Source organism: Symphodus melops (assembly GCF_947650265.1).
Source record: "Symphodus melops genome assembly, chromosome: 7".
Classification (NCBI taxonomy): domain Eukaryota; kingdom Metazoa; phylum Chordata; class Actinopteri; order Labriformes; family Labridae; genus Symphodus; species Symphodus melops.
Genome location: NC_136697.1, coordinates 9076351 through 9101180, shown reverse-complemented (window position 1 = coordinate 9101180; position 24830 = coordinate 9076351). Strand labels below are relative to the sequence as shown.

Sequence of the window (24830 nt, the reverse complement as noted above, 5' to 3'; positions counted from 1 at the left end):
ATATACGTGTAATTAAGCGTACAGTAGACATTGCATCAACGAGTGGAACAGAACATATCAGTGAGAAGAGTATGGAGCAGCTTCATTCTGTGCACGAAAATCGCACCTGTCGCTCACACATGATTTACACGTTATTGCCTCCGCCTCCTCGCTTCCTGTCATTTCCTGAATATTTCACCCTGACTTCACACGGCAGCGTGGCACCAACATTTCAGATTAAAGTTGGTGGGTGAAAAAAGCAGCTATCCCTGAAAAATCGTATGGTACATTTTTCCGGAGTGGTTTGCACGTGTGAAAACATTCAGACCCTCTGCAGTAAATACTCAAACCAGTTAGCAGAGTATCAAGACAACAATGCCAACAACATTTGTCCTATGTTGTTCCATGTAAAAGCCTTGTAAAAAAAAAGTAGTTCAATGCTGTGGAATATATCTATAGTTTTTCTAATTGTGGGGTTGATGTATAAAGAAGCAGAAAATAGAAATGCAGTTGTAGTTAGTTGTTTTCCACCATGGAGTGGTAAAGAAGTGGACTAATCCTTTAATGTTGTCTGTTTTCTGGCGTGAAGGAAAAACTGTTACAATTAGCAATGTAGTTTCTTCCTCACTGACTCACACACGCACACACGGACACACACACACACACACACACACACACACACACACACACACACACACACACACTCATTCTGCTCTCTTTGGTGCAATCTTTACACACACGTTACATCCACCATCTGTCAATAAACCTCTGATCTACCTGTAGTGGATCACCTACCAGATGATCCCCTCTCCTTGTATTCCCCACACACCACTACACTTACACAGATGCAGACACACAAACACTCCACCTATCTTCCCCACAGTGATACTGCCATGACTTTGATCAGGAATAAAGTAGCAGCTGCTACCACAATCCCCTTCTTCCTCCCATCTTCTCTGGCTCCAGTCCCAGAGGAAATCGTCGCTCTCCCTCCGCTTTCGTAGAAATATAGACAAATAGGATTCCTCTACATAGGCAGTGTGTTGACTGTATTTCAGATATTTCAATTTTTTGCCAACAAATTTAGGAAAAAATTCGCTGCCAAATTGACACTCTGCTAGCAGTAGTGAGAAGATAGATTCAAGAGATGGAGACGGAGGCCATTGAAGAGACAGACGGTCCGATTGAGAGAGGAAGCTAAAGGGAATTGGAGACGGAGATGAAGAGAAATGAAGTGAGACAGAGGGAATAGACAGGGGAAGAGGAGGAAGAAGGTGAGAGCACAGGGGATGTGGTGGGTGTCGGGTGGTGTGTGTAGGGGGGTAAATAAAGAATTTGTCACGCTGCCAGCAGAGGGAGATTGAAAAAGAAGGAGTGGGAGAGGAGAGCTGAGGTTGAGTTAAAGCTTTCTTAAAGTGTTGCTGTTTACTGTCCACTAAGCTCAACGTTTTTTTTTTCCCTTTTTCATTCCCTTCTTTACCTCCTCTCTATCATTTTTCCCCTCTTCCTTTTTCATCCCTCCTTCCTTTCCCTTTCCTCCCCTACAGGCACGTCCATAATCCAGGTGACAGCGACAGATGCTGATGACCCGACTTATGGGAACAGTGCCAAGCTCGTGTACACACTAGTGCAGGGCCAGCAGTACTTCTCAGTGGACCCACAGACAGGTGAGTGTGTTTATTTGTCTGAGAGTGTGTGTTCATGTCTCACACAAACGCACACACACTCTTGCACACACAACTTTCGGTGGAGAATTCTAAAAGATGCACAGCTGTCGAAAAGGTAATAGACACTGCACTGAAGCAAATACACTCAAGATGTTGAAGTGCAAACACACACACTGCATGAGCAAACAGGTGAATTCATTTAGAGTTAAGTACACAAAGACACAGCGAGAGGCAAACTCTGGTGTTTAAAAATGAAGCCAATTCAGAAGTGCAGTTCCTTGAGGGTCCACTTCAGGCTGGCTGCAAAAGCCCCACAAGTCAAATACACTCCGGTTCAAGTTGTTTACAGCCTGGTTCAAGAAAGGCCTCTCTAATGTCTCTACTGACAAACCTTTTTTTTTAACTTGTTTATTTTGAAGGGGCGTGGCTTATCTGACTGACAGTTTATCTAAAGCTTTAAGCTCAGCTCTAACTCTTTTACAAAGTATAAAAAATGGACACAGTCTCATTCACCCTCTGTTTTCCAAGGAGGCGATTTGAAGTCTAATGATGGGTGTAGACTGCCAGATTGAAAATGCTTTCTCAAACTACACACATACCTCGCCTTCCTCTTCCCCTTAGCCTTCAGTGCCTGAAAAGCAAAATGGCAAAATCTTCAACTAGAGGCTTCTGTAACAGTTGACAGACAAATGTTTGGTGAAGTGTATTATTTATTCAGCGTATAGTGAGAGCGGACAAACATGATAACACAAACATGTGCATGCAGGTGTGTGTGAGTGTGCAAACACAGGTGGAGATAAGCATCTGAGAATATGCTGAGCTGCCTGCAAAACAGAGAATTGCAGCTCTATCTGTTTTCCCCTCTGTTCATTTACTCACATGCATTAAGCCTCACACGCGCGCGCGCACACACACACACACACACACACACACACACACACACACACACAGAAAAAAACATACAAACTAACCAAACTAACACTTTTCTCTCTTGTGCATCCCTCGGTGTCTTGTCACACTTAGTCATCCATCTCTCTCACTTCCTCTGTCCCTCCTGAGCCGCCTAAAACACCCTCCTTTTAAACACACAGACAGACACATACATCTCCCCCTCTCCCACGGTTCCCCCTCCCTGGTTGGCTCCGATATGAGTTGGCAGGAACGTATCCATGACGGCAGGGTCTGAACAAAACACAGCTGCAGCCTTATATTATTTCTGACTGAGTGGAAAACAGAAAGACATGTGTTCAAAGAGAGATGTCAGCGAAGGTTTGTGAACTATTACACAGGGTGGATTACAGGGGAGGGGGCTCAAAGGACCTGTCTGCTGAATGTGTTCATGATACGTCTTTGTGTCACACGTCACCTGAGGGCACTTAAGTTTTGGTTGAGTGGAGAATGATTTATTTATGTATTTGATTTTATTATGATGACTTTTTATTCAGCTTGCTACCTCAGAGGGAAGTCATTGCTTGGTTGACTCTGAAATGAAGTCTAAACTGTGTGATGCTTCAGATATGGCTTTGATTGACAATGTGAATAGGAGCACAACAGGAGGAGGCAGAAGTTCTTATTTGCGTGTGCATATGGAAGCATACTGGGTTTGCATGTGCACACAGATCTCATTTAGATCATAGCCGGGTTTTTTCCTGTTAAAATGTTAAGTAAACAAACAGAAGGAAAATAGAAATGAGCAAAAAAAGGGACCGACCAGAGTACAAGAGAAGCAGAGAACTGGAGCTATAGTTACAGATCCAACAAGAAATATTGATTCTAACAAGGTTAACAAAAACTGAGTGGTGGTCGTAGTATGTATGGTTATTCGGTCAAAAACAATGAAGGAAAAATAGGCATCTCCATAAACTTAAAAAAAAGAAAGAAAAACACGATCTTACAAACAGCTTATGACCGAAGAGCTTAGGCTGAAGTTTAACTTATTATGCCGAGCCCTGTACACAATTCAGGTAAAGTTTCTTTGATGGATACACAAAAAATTAATAAACAATCAACCAAAAAAAGCAAGCAAATAATTCTAACAACAATATTCAGGAATGCCATCAATTCACTCTATTCATTACTTTCAAGTTTAAAAAACCCAAACACCAAAGTCCAAAGACTTGACTCCAGTAACTAAAGTTTCCCTGACCTAATGTATTGTTTGCAGAGTTTTAACTGCCTTCCAGACAAAACGCTGAACTATGAATCCTCCCCCGATACGAGGCAGTGAGGGATAGCTACACCGCCGGTATGCAGCCTGTCATTAGAGACGAGCTTGGAAAAAACGTTATCTTAATTTTTATCAACACATCCCTCTAATACAATAGTTCCAACAGATGTGACTCAAGGTATTCGGTTATAAAAAAAAAATGCATATCCATCTCATTATCTGTGCCTTTCCAACTTCATATTGTGATTCTGGTTCATCTATAGAAGGGAAGAAACATAGGGTGCAGGGTCCCTCCGATCTCCTTAACCCCAGAAGCATTGAAGTCGCGGCGATGATAAGAGCCGTTTAAATTCTTTAAAAGTTAAGGAAATGTGAGTCAACGCTTTCTTCATAGCCACCTTTAGCATAGGAAACACTGGACCATCCTTTACGAAAGGAGATGAGATCACTCCAACCCACAATTCCCTGCAGCGAATCGCACATCACGAAAACTAATGATGAGCGAAAAGGTAAGCAGGTGATGTTTTATCCAACATATTTCATTCTCAATGTGACAACTATTCAGTAGTCTATTTTCAGAAAATTGTGGTTCCTCCAGTGCAGACCTACTGTTACGGTTCAGAGAAGACCCAATTGCAGAATAAACGAGCAGAGGCAGGAGTAAGGCAAAACAACTGAAACTTTACTTAATCTTTCAGGCAGAGTACCACAAGTCCATTAACAAAACAAGAACAAGAAAAATCAAGAAGACCAGTCCCAAGTCATACGGGGAGAAATCCAACAGGCAATATTGAACTGGCTGGAGGCTATGCAGGCAGCAACACATATGACGATCTGACAAATAAGAGGGGCGATTGACCAAGCTTGTATATAGAGGGTAATGAGCAGATGAGCAACAGATGCGTGGCAGGATCCAGGAGGCTGACAGATGATTGGCTGAGACGGCACAGGAAATGGGCGGAGACCAAGAACAGGGGGGGAGGCTGGCAGGTGCAGAATGGACGGTGACTAGAGGAGTGAGTGCAGGAAGGCGGGGTATCAGGAGCAGGAAGCTCCAGCAGAATCCATGACACCTACGTCACTAACCTCCACCGTCGTATTATTACGTCACCTATAGCGCAAATACGATTGGATTCTCAAAGCGTGTTGCTTTGAGACCGCCTTTCCCTATGTCCTTCATGAATTCTCCTAACACCTTTCTTTAACCTGATGATGTTTTCCCTGGGGTTAAGGTAAAGTGGAAAGTTAAAGGAGATAGGAGGGACAATCTGAATCCACTCACAGACTGAAAAGTCATGAAAAGTCACTCAAGACAGGTGTGACTATTGCACAGGTGAAGACATTTAGGGTGTGGCACACCATATAGTGGAGAGAAACACACAGGCAGGAAATGAAAAACAAGGGGAAGAACTACAAAATACAACAGAAAACACGAATACTAGACAAAAAACTGTAAAACGACAAGAGGGACAAGGGCAATAATTTAACAAGAGATGACACTAAAGGTAATATGTACTCAATAAAGAAAGAACCTAAAGGTTACTTACTTAACCATGGAAAAACGGATTAAAAAAAAGTCACAAAAAGATGTAGAACAAAAAATATAAAATACTAGTAGGAATTTTTGAGTTTTTCTTAATTTAATGGAGTACATTTAAAATAGTATCATGATCATAATTACATATTTTAATGCATTAATTGTATCATTTTATTATATTTCCTATTTTGCTTTTTTTTTCTACGTCCATATCTTTTAAAGTGTATGACCATGGAGATCACTTGGAGCAGATACTGGTGTTTTGCACGTTAAAAGGTGATGTCTAGTAATTGATTGCTGTGACATATGAGGACCTTTGCTTGAGTGCAGCGCTTTGTGAAATGCTAATTAAGGACTTTATGCCTAATTCCACCCAGTGTGAATCAGTCGTGACGAGCTGCTAGCTCACAAGTTTTAGTATTCTGAACATGTCCGCTCTCTTCTCCCCGCTCTCTATCTCCCCTCTGCAATCACCCCGCTCCTCGCTGGCTCCATCACCAGACGTCTCATTCAGGATGTGCACTCCAAGGCGAGGCACATTTGCTCGCACATTTAGTCTGTTTGTTTATGAATTCTGCTCAGAAACCGAGACTTTTTTTTCCTACCCGTTTGTTAGCATTCAAAACAGCCTGCACAGTTAAATATGATTCACCTTGAGCTGCCAAGTCACCCCGGCCTGCAGTGTCTGGCTGATGCTGGGGGGGGTGAACAGCCAGCATCTCTTACACCTGACGAGCACCGTCCAATCAAATGTAGCAGAATGAGGTCATTTACACGGAGGGGTGATCGATGTTGAATGGGTTTAAGCGAAACGCCTTGGTGTGCCGTTAAAAAGCGTGAGATACAGAGCGATTTTTTACGCCCCGTCAGCATGTCTGGCTTTCTGTGTTCGGTGATTCATCTTTTCCATATGTACATTTCTTGTGTTTGTGTGTGTGTGTGTATCTGCCTTTAACGGGACATTAAGTTATATATTGTTGCTGTCAAATGAAATCCGAGCGTCTCCAAAAAGACGGGAAAGCTGTTAGATTCTTAGAGCACGCGGTTGTGTTTTCCGCTTGATGACAGTGCATTTTGAAAAAGCCAGGAGTGATTTGAAAGAGGACTAAGAAGAAGTTGATACATCACTTGGTGTAAAGACATTTTTATTGATGCTCTGGGATTTTTAATAGCATCAACCTGATGACTGTAATCCCTGGGTGATGATGGAGGGACTAACAGCACTGACAGTTTTATGACTCAGCTTACAGAGTCCTGTTTGTGTTTACATAAATTCATCACTAAAAATACAGCCCCATTATTACAATGACGATGACTAAACTACTGCACTTAATAGAAGTGGGCACCACTTTCTAATACTTTATACAGTTAAATAATGGATTTACTGTTACCTGCTGAATGATATAGCATTGCATTATGAAATTTGTAATCATATCTCAGCTAATTTTTAACTGTACGGCTCATACAATATTGACATTTAAGATTTTAAAAATGCATATGGGTCAACGTGTTTATTTATTTTATTTATTTGCTAACTGTTTTTATCAGGATCTCTTCAACTTGGTTGAAAAGTGCTTATAAATCTGTATATTGACCCAATTTTGGCCCACTACTACCTAATATTTTGGCCCGATACAAGCTTGCTTCCCAATTATTTCAGCCCACTCTCGGCTCATTTTAAGCGTCTATATTGTCCTGATTTAGGCCCACTATCAGATTAAATATTTAATCCCAATAGATCCACTATTGGCTAATATTCTCTTGCAATATTTGTCCACTCCTGGCTAGTGTTTTGGCCCAATACAAGCTTGCTACCTGCCAATTATTTCAGCCCACTATAGGCATGCCGGAGTCTCCACCCAGGCTCATTTTAAGCATATCTATTGTCCTGGTTTAGGTCCACTTTCAGATCAAATATTTCCTCCCAGTAGGCCTACTATTGTCTAATATTCTTTTTTAATATGTTCCCACTGTCAGGTAATATATTGACCAAATATAGGCTTCTATAGGCTAACATATTTGCATAATTAAGGTCCAACAAATATTTTGGCCCAGTGTGGGCCCACTATCAGGGAATTATTTCACTCCAATACTCTTACCACGGACGTACATATTGACCAAATATTATCCCAATATTGACATATTTGTTCCCAATGTATTCTCCACGGTTAAGATACAGACCCAGTGTAGGCCAATTATAGACTGTTATCTTATCCCGTTATAGGTGCACTATCATATAATACTGTTTATCGTCCACATGTTGGATTATAAAGTCAAGCCACAACAGTTTGTTTTATAGCACATTTTAGACTCAACTGAACAGGTGCAATTGACACAAAACACTGAGATGATTGCAAGTTCTTTACAAAGAAAGAAAGAAAAAATCAATTATGGCATTAAACAAAAAATTAAAGATATAATGTTATTTAGAAAATTGGTATTGATTAGATGGAGTGAGAGTGTCTATTACTTTGCATTAATATGTTGCAGGCCTGAAGCACTGCAAACTTAATAACTGTCCAATTTGGAAAGCAATCAATTCCAGGCACAGGTGAGGAACTTGTTTACTCCTTGATAATTATTAAAGAACTTTAGGTTGCCTGGCAGTAAAATAATCAAGTTGGCTGCAGCGACTAAGATCTTTTTGACTTCATGTGTTGTTCTCATCCCTCCATTGCACTGTGAACAGTTACCCTCTAAAAAAAGCTCCTGGACCAGCCTTACAGAAATCACAACACTCGTACCTGCAGGCTAAATGGCTTAATGGAAAGCAAGGAACCCATGACATTTTATTAATGACTCACTAACATGTAAAACCACAGTCCCGATGAAGTGTTTAATAAGGGGTCATGACTCTTGCAGTTCATAATGAGCAATCAGATTCACTGTTATAAATGTTCATAAGTCATTAATAAAAGGTCACAATCTCTATTAGCTTCCTCGAGTTAACACTGCATGCATAGGTTTCTGGTTATGAACAGAGGTTTACTACTGGAAAACTGAGAGAGCCGTTGTTTCTGACTCAGACCTAAAGGTCAGGGATCAAGTCAGGTGTTTAATTGTAAAACATGATAATCAATTAACTCTAAATGTATTTACTGGATATATAAAGAAAAAGTAAACACGGTATAAGGGATGCAATCAATGGTGTCTTTGAGTCTTTAACCTATTGGGTGAATTCCTTCACTTTGTTAAAGCAGTTAAAGTAAGAAAAAGTGAATATTTATTTATAAGAAATAGAAGGATAATTTCACCAAGAATGGATTTTGCCAAATGATAACACCAGTAATTTGCAGAGCGGTGAAGTAGTGGAGAGTTTTGATGAGACACCTTATTTTAGTGCCCAACTTTATTGGCCACAAAATCCCTATGCACCAGAACACCACAAGATGATGACGATCACACGACTTACAAGACAAACCGTGAGCATTTTTTCTATTTGCTAGCATAATTTGAAATTAACTGTATACTTAGACTTTGTTCAGACTGCCGCCCAAATCCAAGTCTTTCCAAAATCCATCAGAATCCAATCTCACTCACTGACTAACTGTCCACATTACAGATTGCAAGTGAACAGATTCGATCTGCCCATCGTTATCTAAATAATCTGATCCACATTGATTTCTATGGTAACAGGTTACGTCCAGGAAGTACAACAGAAAAATGGATGACAGGAAGGTGTGTGTATTTCTGACTGTCTTGTGGAGCAGTCTGTCCATGGGCTTGTTTTGCTCCATCTTTGTTTTTATTCTTCCTGTTTTCTTCCACTGACCAAAGTTATCTTCCGGCTTGCCAGATCAACGTCGTTGTTATTGTCGATGATGTCACGTTGCGAGTGATGCATAAGACACATTACTAAAAATACAAATAAGATCAGGTGACATCTTACGACATTGTTATTGAACAAGAAGTAGAACTTGTATAGTACAAGTTGTGGCCATGGATGAAGGATGCTGATACGGTTTAGGGTTCCTTCATGGTAAGATGGCCAAAAACATTACAAACATACATAGAGGTGAACCTTTTCCAATTTGTGCACAAGGATCAACTGGATGTCTGTCATGGTTTGGTTCTGTGTTTCATCTTGTTTTAGTTTTCATTCTTTCCTTAGCGTTCTGTTTGTTTCCTTTGTGTGTTTTAATGTTTCATAGTCTTGTGTTTACTTTAGTCTTTAGTGTGTTTCTCCGTGTCCTCCTTTGTTGCCTGTAAGTCTATTTCCTGTTTTGTGTTTTAAGTCTAGTCTTTAGTTTTTCCTGTTTTATTTTGTAATATCTGGTTTAGGTGGTGTTGTCAGTGTCAGGAAAAAATCCGATCTCATGTGGCTTCTTGTGTCTGGACTGGCTAAAAAACAAACTACATACAATCTGGATGTGCTAAAAATCACATTTGGAGGTGCAATGTGAACAAGCCTTAGGATCTTTATATTTTAAATTTAGAACACATGACATTAAATATATTTTTAAATTCAACAATTAACGTTGGCATAATGATAATAATGACCTTCACTTCTATAGTCAGAATTTAACATCCAAGTCCAAGGAAGCAGCCTGTTCTCGCCTCAGCATCGACACCTCCACAGGCATTATCCCTCACATATAAGGTCATGAATAAAGCTTGCTTTTACTATAACAAAGTACATTTTAGCAGAACGCAGTAACTGCAAAGCCTTGGTTCCAAAGAGGTGTGATACAGAAGGTGTTGTGATCCCATTTTTGTATCTTTAGAGCAAATCGTGGTTAAGAATGTCATCAGAGCTGGATCAGGTCCCTGCGTGCTTGGAGCGATACTTTCAAAACAGATCACAGGCCAGAAAAAATGGCAAAAAGGTTCAGTGCCTCATAATCACTGAGTCATAAATATTGATCAAAGAACCTTTTCATCCCACACAGATAGATCGCAGGGATTTTATGCCGCACACAAAAGCCTATTTTGGCTTTCTTATAAAAGCCTCACTGCCTACATCTTTCTGTCTGTGTGTGTCTTAGGTATTCTGCGTACAGCTGTGCCCGACATGGACAGGGAGACCCAAGACCAGTACCTGGTGCTTCTTCAGGCCAAAGACATGGGGGGCCACTTGGGCGGATTATCCGGGACCACCACTGTCACTGTGAGGCTGTCTGACGTCAACGACAATCCTCCACGCTTCACTCAGAGTGAGTAACTCATGCAGACACCCACAGGACGAGAATGAAAACCAGCTATAGACGGGAAGCATGACTAAAGAGAAACAATGCGCGCTGCGCGTTCTGTTTGAACACATCTGAAGAGTGATTGAAAAACCTCCCACTCCAAACAAAAGCCCCTCATTCACACGGTTCCAGTCTTGGAAAACTGGGCCTGAAAAACTAACAATGCAATGATGATAACAAAGTTGAGAGGTTCATTCTGAGTGGTATGTATGTACATAACAGTTAGTAAATAATGTTCAAACGACAGCTCTTTGATTGACAGCTGCCTGGCTAATCTTCATATTGATGGTGCATGTGACAGTATAGTGCAGCATTTAACAGTGAAAACCATTATAAACAATATATTTAAAGCCCAATCAGAAGAGGGAGGAGAAATTATGTCATCTGAAAATTATTACTTTGAATTCGTTGCTAAATGTTTTTGTCAGCATTTTGCATTTGCTTGCTGCATTATCTGATATGGCTTTTTTAACATGAACTTGAATTACTACAGAAATAAACTAAACTAAGTCTCAACATTTACTGCTAAAAAAAGAAAAGTCCTGCTGCTGCGTTGAGTGTGAATAGAAGTATTGCTATTGCGTGACTTTTCGATAATTGCTTTATGTTTTATTTGTCAGATCATAAGACGATCCTGATTGTCAGACGTTTTTTCAAGATGAATTTTGAAAAGACTTTGATAAGACCAACTCTTGTTTTTTTTTCTTCAAATAATTCAGTCATTTCCAACACTTCAAAATGACAGATTTCTCACACACAGTGAAACATTTTGTTACATCTATATCATAGTGATTTTTGGACATTGTGCTTTCTAACAGCATATTTCTTGGCTGCTTGAACATTGTTCAATGACTCTGCTGCTTTGATAAATCTGATCTTAAAATTGCCTTCAAATCTCTGCCTCAGTTGTCACAGCCCACCTCAGTGACCGCCCAAATTTGCAACTTTGATTGGATACTTACTTTGTCAGAGGCGGGCCTTACAGTGTATGTTTAAACCAACTATTTGGACTGTTACTCACTTCCTCTGCATTTCAATGAAGCCACTTTCACTTTGAGTTAATTGAGACTTTAGACATTCACCTTTTCTTTTTAATAGTTAAAGAATTAAGCTCCATAGATTTAAATGTTGCTAATAAAACATACATATATACTATAGTATGTAACATCTATTTGATTCTTTTATGTACGTTGTTGGCGTAAATGTGATTAATGGAGAAAGGGTTCAAAATATGCTTTTCATCCACGGCACGGTGAATCAGTTCGGGCCCCCCAGTCCAAAAGAGGCTCCGCCCCTGCCAGTCGTCATTTATCTTGACCTACTTTAGAGCAACTTTGTTCTAGACGATCAGTGTGTCTCTCCCTGGCACTGCAGCTGTGAGAGACGGCTGGCCTCGGTCGTTAGTGGTGCACTCCATGTAAGCAGCGCTGTCTAAACATATATCGATGTTTAAAAGTCTAGATCTTTTTTTCAATTGTATTTCAAGGTATAAACACTGTCTTGTGTGTGAAAAAATCCGATTAAATTATACCTGACTATAACAAAACTCAACTTAATCTAAAAGTTTACAGAAACTTAAATTTGTTGAATTAAATGCAAGACATTTGTAAATTATTTTAAAAGGCATTCTGTAATGTACGCAGGACCCTAGCTCACATCCTTAGGTGGGGTATATCGAATTAGGTTACTTGTGAAATCTGTTAGAAAACTTCATCAGTTACTTTTAAAACAGCCTGGAGCTACAAATTAGAGGGCCTCATTACAACAATTCAGTGTGGAGTGAGATTTCAGTCACTGTTACTTAGCAGCAAAAAGTCTCTTTATATTACAAAAGTGGGGTTTGTGTTAACTTTTTGAAAAAGTGCATTTTAGCATATACAGGGCTTTTTGTGTGGCTCCAGGAGGCAGAAGAGTCCTCAGACCTTTGTGACCTACAGGTCCTGTCAGCAGCAGTCAGGCAGAGGAGACTCCTGCAGGGCTCAAAACTGCCTCATCAAACATTCAGCCATGGATTTCTCTCCTACTATTATCTCGCTGCTTTTCCAGCTGCAGACATACTTTTTTTTTGGGAAGTAATCTGACAGCACCTCTTCTGAGACTGGCCTAATCTGCTGCCTGAATAAGTCGTTGATGACGTTTTAACTGAATTTACAGTTTTGGATAATGAAGGTATCTGAGTGCAGAGGACAGATTGTAAAGGTCCTGTATTGCTGTGTGGCTTATTCTGCTGAAAAATTAAATTAGACTCTAAATTTGGTACAAATTAGTAATTTACATAACAACTGCTGGTCGCTGTGAAGACTTTGTAATCAAGTGTGAATATTGTACTGGTTGGACATTATACAGCATATCATTCTTTTAGTTATGAGCTGGTTGAAGGAGCCTCTGTGCAGCACTGGGACTTCTATTTTTATGGATGCTGGGACTTCTATTTTTATGGATGGAGTGTCTTAGAGGATGCTATTAATCAATTCTTCTTTAGTTATACCTCTGAAATTCGTAGGTACATCCTTTATTTTGTACAAAAGAACGAGTAAAAACCCAGTGAGTCATCCTGTGAATGAAAAGGGGAACCAAACAGCCTTGATGGTCTGCACTCTTGTCATCTTTTACTTAATGTCAGCCCTTTTCTGCTGTTTTTCATCTAAGCAAGCTCCATCTCCAAAATAATTACTGACCTTATTCCAATTAAAGTGAAGAGAGCAAAGGCTGGGAAATAAAGCCTTCTTACAAGTACACCTCCTTCATATCTTCTGAGTGGCTGGTGGAAAATTAAGCTTACTTAACAATCAAAGTATTTTCCAATTGAAATAACAAGAGAAGTATTAAGTGTAAATAAGCACTTCTTGTTCGAAAGGTTAAATGGTTTGAAGTAGTTGATCCCTTTTATATAATTATTATGATCTGATCTGACTTGGAGTTTATACTGCACGTTTGTGATTGGCTGTTAGTAGTAAAATAGTGACTTTTTTTTACATGTATTATAATCAAGTTTAGTTTTTACTTACTGCTGAATCAGACAACGTTGTTTCTACACAATGCAAGCGCTGAGCTGAGGTCCGCTTCTGGAACAACGGCACTCGTGCATGTCAGTGAGGGGCGTGGCTTTTGAGGGAACACAGAGGGAATGCTACTTTCAAAATCATGCTAGTTTACGAAAATTACTGACCCAGCCTCTAAGCACAAACCCTTATGCGGAACGACACCCTTGATGAGAATATTACATGCATTTAGTTTGTTACTGTCTTTTTTAAGATTTATTTTTTGGCTTTTAGTGGTTTGAGATAGGACAGTCAATAAAGTTGGAAATTAGGGAAAGAGTGTTGGGAATGATGTGAGGGACAGGGCCGACTATAGTCTCCAAACATGGGGTATGCACATTAACCAGTGCCCCGACGTGCAGTTATTTATTATTTTCTTTCGCATGGGTTTAAAAAATGAGAAAAAAGTTAGCTTCATTTTTTCAACACAAAGACCAGCTAGCCCTTTTCCCTAAAGAAGTAAACATTATTCTGGCATTATAGACTTTCAAAGACTCCCTGAGGTCCAAATGTAGATGTTCAGTTTTGAATATGACATCACTTCGCTGTTTCACTTCACATGTATTTTCTGCACAGAAACCTCAAGCTACAGAAAACTAAGCCAATTGCGAAAATACCAAAAACTGCAATTCTTCGAGTGGCCATTTAAGTCTGCCTGCAAAAGTAAGTCAACCCCCATTAGGCTCTATGTTGAAATACCAGACTAAACTGCAGAATTAAACATGATCAAAGCCTGGTACTTAAACAGTTTTGTCTCCATTGCTAATTTATTATTTATGACAACTGCATGAGAAGTTTGTTTAACTCACATGTTTAATTAGATCAAGCCTCAAAGCTATGCATAATTAATGGTGTGGTCATGTTGAGTGACAGGTGGACTGTTTCTACAAAGGTTGGTGCTTTTTAAAATCTAATCAATCCAGTAAGAAAAATAATATGGCTTGTTGTATAATGTAACAGTCTAACAGGGGTGCTTTAGGTGGTCGGTGAAACTGTCGAATTGTTTCATTAATTTGTTAGCACTAATAAGTAGGTATGAGTGTCTGTCTTATTAGCTTGTTTAGTGTTTCACATACATTGATTTATTATGGCTCCCGTGCACTGGAGTCTGGATTGCTGTTGGCTTTTCCCTGCAGAGAAAGACGACAGGCCGTTGTGATAGAGGACTAGTTATTTTGAGATACCATGGTTTCAAGCTGTTCGTCTGCAGCTTGCTCTCCTGAGGAAGATGTGGGTAAGCAAGCAACAAACAAAGCAAGTTTACTATATTTAACAGGTTTACTTAACTTTAAAATGTTATAAATCGTCATCCTGGGTGATCTTCTAAGGCTTAAGGGTTGGCAGTAGCTCAGTCGGTTACTTCCATTGGTGACCGAAGGGTCGCCGGTTCAAGTGTCAGTGCGGACCAAAATCTGAAAACTTTGTCTGGTAGCTGGACAGGTGCCAGACCATTTCCTGAGTACTGCCCGGGTGCCCTTGAGCTAGGCATCGAATCCCCCGTCAGCTCTGGAGCGCCTGCCGGGGGCAGCTCCATCACTCTGATGTCACTCCATCAGTGCATGTTCAGAGTGTAATCAGTTGATTTCCCCCGAGACGATCGCTGCTTGCAATTCCTTCATAGGTTTCATAATTTTGACAACCAAATAAAAGCATGTTTATCCTCAGGCATGTTATACATATATTGAAATACAACTGAACTGAAATACATATATTTATTTTCAGTCCACAAAGGAGTTAATGATTCAGATATAGTCTAAAACTATGTGCATTGTGTCTGTGTGCATTTACTGAGCCAAAACTCAAGAGTTGGAGTATGAAAAACAAATTGAGCCAAATGGGCACCAGGGGTTTTAAAGTTCCCTAATAGCCTCCCTGAGCTGAGAGTCACAGTTGCTGTTCCAACTCCAGCTGCTGACTGTGTACATACAGGAGCCAAATCAGCAGCCAAACTATAGTTACTTAGTTCCACATGAGTTTTAAACACCAGCATGCACCTGTCCCTTTCACCTCACTCAGCATCTTTAACTCAAATCTCCCCCTCTGTAACACTCGCCACACCCCAGGACTGAGTGCACACATTGGTCACACAGTGTCTACAACTGCTACAGTTGTTACATTTCACTCCGAGTGATTCTGTGCTTCAGAAAATGTAATGAAAGAATAAAGGGACCAGCTGTCTGAGGGCTTTTCATCCTATTGATACAGTTGTGTAGAAACAGTCAGTGTGACGGTTGTTTTTTTGCTGGTCTTAGTTAATAGTCTAAGACAGTTTTATTGCCAGACGGGGGCTTTAAGGAGCACGTAAACATAACATAGTGCAGGTGGGTGCATGAAAAGAGCTGTCAGGATCTGGACGGGCCTGTGATGAGGGATTTTCTAGTCCAACAGTCCGCTGGCTTTAATGCCAAGATTGAACTAATGATGTCCTGGGGTTGAGGTTTGTTGCTCGAGTTGAAACTCTTTCAAAACTGCTGTTTTGGGTCAGGCTGCCCCGAGGACTGGACGCCTTTTTGGAGAGAAATTGTGATCTGTATGGACGACGAGGATCACTGAAGCTGCTTTTTTCTCTCTCTCTCTCTCTCTCTCTCTCTCTCTCTCTCTCTCTCTCTGTGGATCGTGCTGATGAGTCCCTGCATATACAGTATGTGTTTTATTGATGTTAGCCCACACCCACTGTTTGCGTGTGTCTTTTTGTATGTTGCTCTCTCCCTCTGTGTTCCTTCACACTCTAAACTCCCTTGTGCTTGCTCTAACACCTTCAAAGACAGCCATCCTGCCGCTCTACTCAATTACACACCCAAGCTTTTAAATAAGACACCCTCAAATCCGGCCCCCGCGCCTCCCCAAGGTCAGCACTGCTTATTCCTTTTTGCAAGAGTGAATTACAATAGCGCGTAGGAACCAGGTACTGGCTCTACGTTGTAACCTTAACAAGAGGGGAAAAAAAACAAGTTTGGCTTTGTGCGCTCGTCTTTTCACAGCGTCCTAGAATTTCTTTCTATCCAAAACATGATTCCTGGAACTTCAGTGGGTTTGTTGTGTGTGCGGTTTTGAGTGCTGTCAGGGGGATTTCTTATGCCCGGCGGAGTAAAAAGCAAAAAGGAAAGTAGGCTACGGTGCATATTCTCGTATTTTTTTGGTGATATATGTGGGACATTTTCAGACACACTCGTTGGCAAACACAACGCTGCACACTTTCCTTTGGGTCTCATTACCAAGTGGCGTACTCGGTGCTCCAAATGTATTTGGACAGCAACATGTTTGATGTTTTAGCTCTCTGCAGTCCTAGGTGCAAGAGACACTTTAATTTTATTTTCATCCATTTCAAATAACTTTTTAGAGCTGGTGGCACTTCTTTGGTGACAATTATATAGACACACAAAGTCATCTTTTTGAGCTGAAAATATTTGAAGTCTTCATCCCAGAAATATCACTGGACTCTTGATATTTCCTGGCTGTTTTGCTTTAATACTCAATGGAGTGCATATTTCTCAGTGGGGCTGTTTTTTTGTGAGAAAGTGTCAGATCGTACAACATTTTTGTGTCTCTTCGCTCCCCTAAAGCTGGTAGTTAACAAGGCAGACTGATGGAAAAAATGGTGCCTAAAGCGAGTTTCTATTATTGTCTAATTCCGCCCCCTCGCACGAATAAGTATAAGCTCTTAATTATGATAATGTGGTGAGAAATACATGCTTGGCTAATTATCTGAGAGTAAACATGGGGCGCTTGGTATCCAATCACATCTCAAAATGATCATATTCCCGTTACAAAGCTACAGGAGAGGCAGAGTGGATGACTTTCTCCTCCTTTGTTAATCCACTGGGAAATTAAGACGGTGGGACTTTGAACGGCATCATGCAGCTTTGAAGTATAGAGTCATAATGCTGTCGTTTGGCTGATGGGATATTTCGTACCCTTGTTTTCATGTAGTCATTTATTCAGACATGTTTTTTCCATGTTCACAGTAGCTGAATAATTTATTGCTTTGTGTGTACTGTACAGCTGAAATCTCTTCAGGATAAATTGAAAACGAGGAATGAGACTAGAAGAGTGCCTTAAAATAAGACAACCACAATGTTTTAAACAGCGAACAAGTGCTTTATTCTGAGCACTCTGGAAAACATGACAACCAGACAGGAAATCAAAGATGTCAGGAGAACATATGTGGTACAAAACATGTTCATTCATAACCAACATTATATCTTTCATTGAATACATTGAAGCTACATGTAACTTTAACTGTTATGCACGTCTCCCTTCTAAAACACAGCACCAAAATTAAATACAAATATAACAACATAGTTTTAGCAATTTCCGCATTGACACCTGAGGAGGAGATAAGAAAAGAATGTGTCTTCAAAAAACAACAACAATAAACCCAATTCTTTCTGTTGCATGAGAAGATCCCCAATCCTGCAAATTACCAGAAAATGAGCTGCCGTATTTTTAACATAAGCACATATGCTCAGTTTATTATTACTGATCTGCTTAGGTTTGACTCAGCTGGCCCATTAACAGAGGCTACAGTCCTCATCACACTGGTCGCAGGTTCAACTCCTGATCCTGACCCCTTTTGATAAAAGTCATCGTCCGCTTTCCTCTCTCTCTTTCTCTCTCTCTCTCTCTCTCTCTCTCTCTCTCTCTCTCTCTCTCTCTAAATCTGTCTACTAAAGGCCAAATAATTTTAAAAAGAACAGACTCTGTGAGTTTCCTTCTCTACACACACAAAAGAATACCATGAATGAATAATCATCTGTGCTGTGAGTTGTTCTTGTTTCAGTGTCAGTGAAAGGTTTTGGTCTTTACTGTAAGAAATCACATTTCCGAGCAGATTGTCCGCAGCACTCACTAAAGATGTTTTTTCATTGATATTTATTAAACCAAAGAGTGACTACAAATGGCTTACCCAAAACTCTCGTGACACGCTAACATAATCTGCTCCTGCACCTATAAAAATCTGTGATTTTATGTAGAATGTAGAAATGAGAGTCACATGTGAGGCTTTGGGAGTCTCACAATTCAATTTGATTTTGATTCTTGGACTCATGATGTGATTCAGAATTGATTTTCGATTTAGAACGATTCTGGATTCTTGTAAGTCTATTTTTGAACGAGTCCATGCTTCAGGATCTACTCCAGTCATCTGTGAGACTGGCTGAATTTATTGCTGCTCCATTTGGCATTCGACTGACTTAAAGCATTAGCACTTGAGTGACTGATTGGCCAAAAATATATAGAGATTTTTTATGATCTACTTAAAATCTCAGAAGATAAGAATCTTGACTTTCACATGAATTGTTTTTTTTTCCCACCTGTTGTTAATGGGATTACAAGGTATCACTTTACAAAAACAAAATATTTATGGACTGTCCATAACAGCTACCACTTGATACAAAAATGTAGAGCTGACATTAAATGAGCAGATTTATATCAGAACAAAGAAAACAAATGTTGCTTTTTTATACAATAACAAATTCCCTTTTTGTTATAACCTGGACTTTCTGTAACTTGGATACCTGAATGTTTCTGTCTGTTTTCTTCCTTTTGAAAGTTCAGCATTGGCAATTATAATGTCCAAGATAGCTTAGTATGCCTTTTCTAGTGCTTTCAACCACATCACACTTTGTCTTCATCCATGACAGAGTTTATTTGTTTATAGAAAAAGTGTTTTTGTATTGAATCAGCAGCTACTGAGCTCACAGCAGATGTGTCTCCTCTTTACATATCATTCAAATAACATCACAAGAAACATATATTAAAACTCCTATGATGGTTTTTTTGGTTGATAATGACACAGACTGAAAGTCATACCGGTGCCTTTTTTACAGCCTATAAAATAAAGATAATGATTATTTAATGAAGTTATTTTTAATGTAACATCACGCTGCAGAAACAGATTTTAGAAATACAATGAATAAATGAAAAAGGAAGGGAATATGTTTTAGAAAACACAACTTACTTTTAAATAACAGGATCAGCAAAGAGGTACCAGTTTGTCCACAGGGGGCGCCAAAATCAACCCAAACTAAAGTTTGTCACAGGAGCTTTAAGGACACGTGCTGTAGTTAAATTTCTGCTATAAAATCAGCCCTTTACTTCTCGAAACCCCTGAGTGTCCATGTTGATGCAGTCTATCTCCTTCATACAAGTAGATCAAGCCTTTAAAAGAGATACTGCTGTACACAAATGTATCTGCCAGCTGTACTTTTTAAAGCATAAAATATCATTTCATGTACAAATCCAAATGAATAGATAATTATAGAGAGATATGACCAGAAGCGCCATTGAAAACAGAAAGAAACTTCACGTTGAAAGCTCCAAAAAGCATAAAGAGAATAATTAAAAACTCTCCCTTCCACATAATTCACTTCATGTACTCGACGATCCAGGCTTTAATCTTAATCCCTTTTAATTAAAAAAAAAAAAAAAAACCTTCCTGCTGCAGTGTGAAATATCAGAAAGTGAAATGTCACTCATCATATTCTTCTTCTGTGAAATGTCAACATTTGATGTGTGATCCGACCTGATCCCTGTGATCTCTACACCAGCTGTGTTCCTCCTTTATGGAACTCGAACGCATCTGTCAGCTGTCAAAAGGGCAAAACATTAACTCATCGCGCCGTGACTCTTGGAGCCGCACTTTGTTATAGTTTAACTGCGCATACACACACTCTCCAGACGTATCTCGAGACTCGTAACTCCTGAAGAACTTTGGTTTCGAGAAGCTACAACTCTCCTCGCTGACAGAGGCGCAGGTGCTGCTTCCTGGCTTTTTATGTGGTTTCCAAACAACCTTGGCTTGCCAACGGTGCCACATAAAGCGCAGAGGGAGCCATCACTCTCCCAGCGATTTGATGGATGGAGAGATAGCTGGGCTGACAGATGACTACATAGGTATCGGTGATAAGATCAGTGTCATTTTATTCAGGAGAAGGATGAAACAGAGAGAGAGAGAGGGAGTAGCTCGTAGAGGGCTTCATCATAAATATTACTAATTCATTTCCCTGGAGAGCGACGGCTGTAACAGAGAGAGTGTGTGAATGGAGAGGAAAGGTGTGTGCTAGAAACCGCTCCTTTTCCGCTTGTGTGTCCATTCTTTGCTTAAAAGCGATATTTTTTCCTGGAAGAGAGAAAAAGAGGAAGATGGAGCCGCTGAGAAAGGTGTGATAAAGTTGTCAGAAGAGCGAGACAATGGAAGAAGCAAGAAGAGGGAGTGGGTGAGAGGAACAACGAGGAGGAAAAGCAAATAGGAGACAAGGAGACAAATGCAGAAGAAAGGGAGCGTGGGAGTGAATGAAACGGAGGGAGTCAGGAGGGATAATCAGGGTATTATGTCCTTTGGTGAGAATGAGGTGCAAGAAAAAAAAGAAGAAAAAAAAGAACAGACAATAAAGAGAGAATGAGTGGGTGAGCCTAAAGCGTGCTAATAGATTGACGTGAGGACTTAACCTTGTGTGTGCTTTCTTTGTCTCTGACACAACCTTTATTTTTGTGCATCTTTAGCAATCTCCTTTGCATGCATCTTGCCTCTGATTGGTGCACACACACAGTCATGCACCCTTGCATGATCAGTCAGAGGTGAGGAAGCAGGGAGATGGAGAGGTGACAGACTTTGTCATCTGCTGTCAAGCCCAGAGACACACACGCACACCTACACACACAGACACACACACACACAATCCCCCTCTATTTCAATGTGTGCAACATGTGCTCTTAACAAGCCTGGTATCCTTGTGTCCCTCATCACACTCCCTCCCCTCTGTCCCCAATGCAACACCCTGAGCGCTCAGTCTTTTTTGGGCAGAGTGGCAGACATACAAACATGGCCTGTGCTTAGACATCCTGCTTGTCACAATCTCAACATGAACTACTCGAGCTATTCTCAATGAGCATTTACTGACAGTCGTTCCCCTTCCTGGGGTTTGAAGTAGCCATCGAGGATTATTCAAAAACTTCTGCTACATTATTAATAATGGGCAATGCAATATTCATGCTTCAAATAATGTTAATAGAACATGAGGTGAGAATTGTAGGCTGACTTTTTGTTTTTTTTATAGTTCTTTCTTTAAACAAAATGGCACAGTCCCATGCACACTACATCCATGAGTGTATAAAAACAGATCTAGAGCTGCTCCATCTGTGACGTTGAAGTGACATTGAAACATACCTTTGACTATGATAATGTCTGATTATTTTGCAGAGGTATTTACTGCCCTTGAACAACGTGTTTTGTGTCATCCTCTATTTACTAATCCCAGAACACAGTATTTCAGGCTCTTCAACCTACTCTATATGGGGTTAAGCTTCTTATTTTAAGATAAAGGTCCTGAATCAAATCATGAAATGACCTCGAACATCATTATGGGAACATGGAAGCTGTCTACAGTTTCTGTCAACAATGCAGCAGCCAACATGTCCTCCTTCTAAGTTTAGATTCTGGTGTTTTCCTTCCTGCACAGAGACTACAACTCACTGTTAATATACTTGTTGTGTAAACTCATGTTGGTATTTGCGAAACAGAAAGCTCATTGCTGAATGATTGGACGCCTGTTTTTGTTTACAACGCGCAAAGTTCTTCCCAGAATGCCACTGTGCTGACATTTGTATAACGTGGCCGGCTTGCTATTATTGGTTGTTTCACATAAAGTAAAGAGGGTCTTTTAATACTCAATAACTGTGACGGTCTTATTGGATCTTTGATGTTCAGAATAGTAGGGGTGTTATAGTAACGCGTTACTTAGTAGATGACTGTTTGCAGCTTGAACGTGTCAAAGCAGTGGGTATGTTGTTTACACAAACTGAAAAAATAAAACCTCGTCAGTCAGTTGTCCTTACATTAACAAAAAAGGTCAAGTAAATTATCGACATAGTAGGAGTGACCTTTAATCAAAGGAAAATGGATTAGTGAAACATTTGCTGATTTAGTGATTTATAAAAAATAAAAAAATAAAAAAACTATATATAGTGGGTAACCACTCTGTCTAACTCCTACCCTACACTAGTTGTTTGACATACAGTAATCATTCTTTATGTTGATGGTCTTGTTTGCTTTTGTGGGTCATATGACAGCATCCCTGTTAATTTGAGGTGGTTTTATAACCAGTTAAAGACTCCTCATAGAGTTGTTTCACCATCTGGATGGTGGAAGAGCAACCTGTGTTCTTCACTTCATGCTGCACAGGTAGGCATGTTTTTTCCTGTGGAAGCTCAGTAAGATCTTGGTAGACATGACAGATTTGAAACAGTGGTGTCACAGTACTGCAGGACACTGGGAATCACAGAAGTTACAAAAAGAAGAATTGGTCCCGTAAAAATGTCTGTAGAAAGCGAACAGCCACCAGTGTCGGCTACATCATTTGTTGTTACATCCTATTTAGTATTCACGTCACATTCAATAACATCTAATGCATATCGAAAATAGCTTGTGTCCCCTTCAATAGGGCATCGATAATGAATTTAGCTAAATGGCATGACTAATGTGCATTTGAGGGGCTAGTAAATGGGCTCATCAGAGTTAAAGGGACACACACACAGGCCAATCCAGTACAATATGGCCGCCCACGTCCTGTCCTCCCGTCCAATGATTGCCACCCACATGCTGACGTCTCCCTTTGTTTGGACTGGCACGAGAGGTGAAGCAGGCACTCTTTAGGATGCATGAAAGCAAAGTGAGTCCTGGGGGCAAGTTCAGAAAAGCATGAAGGAGGAAGATGACTTGATGGAGAGAGAGAGAGAGAGAGAGACGGAGGAATCAGACAGTAAAGCTAATGGCTTCAACGGCAACAGCGATAATCAGGCGAGCTGAAAATCACTTCATCTCACACAGAGCTGAAGGGATGCTGGGAAATGGATGGAAGCATGTTTGCGTTTGGAGGCCATGATGCACACGGCTGCTCTGCTTCATTTTGTACATGCAGGCCTATTTTTTTTAAAGGGCTTTATTTTCAATCACACCAATCATTGCATTAGGGTCAGTCATAAACACATCAACAAACATTAATACAGAAAAGAATTCATAGATTTTAAACAGCCTTTTGTTTTAAAACACACACACACACACACATACACACACACACACACACAAAGCTGATAAGGTTTCCTTAGATCTTTCTGCATCTAAACTTTGGCCGCTACTCGAACAGAGCGGATGTGATGCACGACTTTGCGATGGGGGACATGTCTCCTCTGCTCCGCTATGGTCAACCTCTGTGTGCATTTGACAAATATTAACACAGATCGTTTAACAAGACAAGAAAACCAGCCATGTCTCTGTCTAAGAAATTCACATCAACTATTTATGATTGGTTACACTAACTGTTGGCCAGTGTGAAGTAACTGGGTGAATAGGGAATAGAATGTGAGAAGATTGCTCCAAAACACATATCTTTAAAAAAAAGGAAAAAAGACAGCTTGCATTCTCATTCTGTTTTGATATTGTCTTAAAAAATTAAGCCAAAGCGCAAGATGCAAAATTCTGCAGTTGGTCGAGTGACCGCTTCAAGCTGCCTCCTAAAGTATTGTATACTGTATGAAGAGGGGTAATTCACTTCTGTTATTAATTATGCATGTTTGTGCCTCTTTCTTTATGTTTAAAGACAACCTTGGAGATACATACACTTGCTTTCTAAAACATATAGCCCCTCATATGAAATTCATACATCTACCACATGCATCCAGCTCTGGCATTAAAGTCCTCATATCACACTGCACAAATAAGCCAGCTGTTGCGGGGAGCCTCAGCCCTGGAGTCGATGAGGGCACAATGCTGAGCTCTACTTGGATAGATTCCTCTCGGCTTTTATCTCTCGTGGGTTTGCATGCTGCTGCAGCCTACTAACTCTTTTGTGAGTGTGTGTGTGTGTGTGTGTGTGTGTGTGTGTGTGTCCAGCGGGCACACAAGTGTTGAAGTAGCAGGGTCAGTCGGCCTCGTGGGTAGTGCCTTTTTTTGTCCTCCTGCCTCTCTCTTTCTCTTGTTCTCCACACGCACAAACAAACGAGGCTCGGCGCCGCCCTCACAGCCAAAGCAAATTGGCGGCTCCTGTGAGTAATCTGCGGGCAGCACTTTTCCCCCTGATGAGCTTTTCTCCCACAATCCAGTGCAGCAATAAGAGCCTGTGAGGAGAGATTCTTCGTGCGGTAATCACCCTCTCCAGCAGACCAACATGCAGGCAATCCAGTCTTATGGATGCCCAAGAGGGTCTTAAATTCTCCACACTCAGAGACTTTCCATTCTTACATGTTTCCCCACCA

At 40.4% G+C, this 24830-nt stretch overlaps 1 protein-coding gene and 1 long non-coding RNA gene across 3 annotated transcripts in view; one reads left to right on the top strand and one right to left on the bottom strand.

Annotated features, from left to right (window-relative positions):
- Nucleotides 1-24830, top strand: part of cdh24b (cadherin 24, type 2b) — a 178347-nt gene that overhangs the window by 101998 nt on the left and 51519 nt on the right. For both annotated transcript variants that reach the window (XM_079348041.1, XM_079348040.1), the window contains 2 exons: nucleotides 1527-1646; nucleotides 10336-10503. In XM_079348041.1, the coding sequence (XP_079204167.1) occupies nucleotides 1527-1646; nucleotides 10336-10503 (288 nt within the window). The remainder of the gene's footprint in view (nucleotides 1-1526; nucleotides 1647-10335; nucleotides 10504-24830) is intronic.
- LOC306826619 lies at nucleotides 3734-4956 on the bottom strand. Its single transcript, XR_013779459.1, has 3 exons — nucleotides 4887-4956; nucleotides 3820-4418; nucleotides 3734-3787 (listed from the first exon to the last, which is right to left on the bottom strand). It is a non-coding gene; the product is annotated as an uncharacterized lncRNA (long non-coding RNA).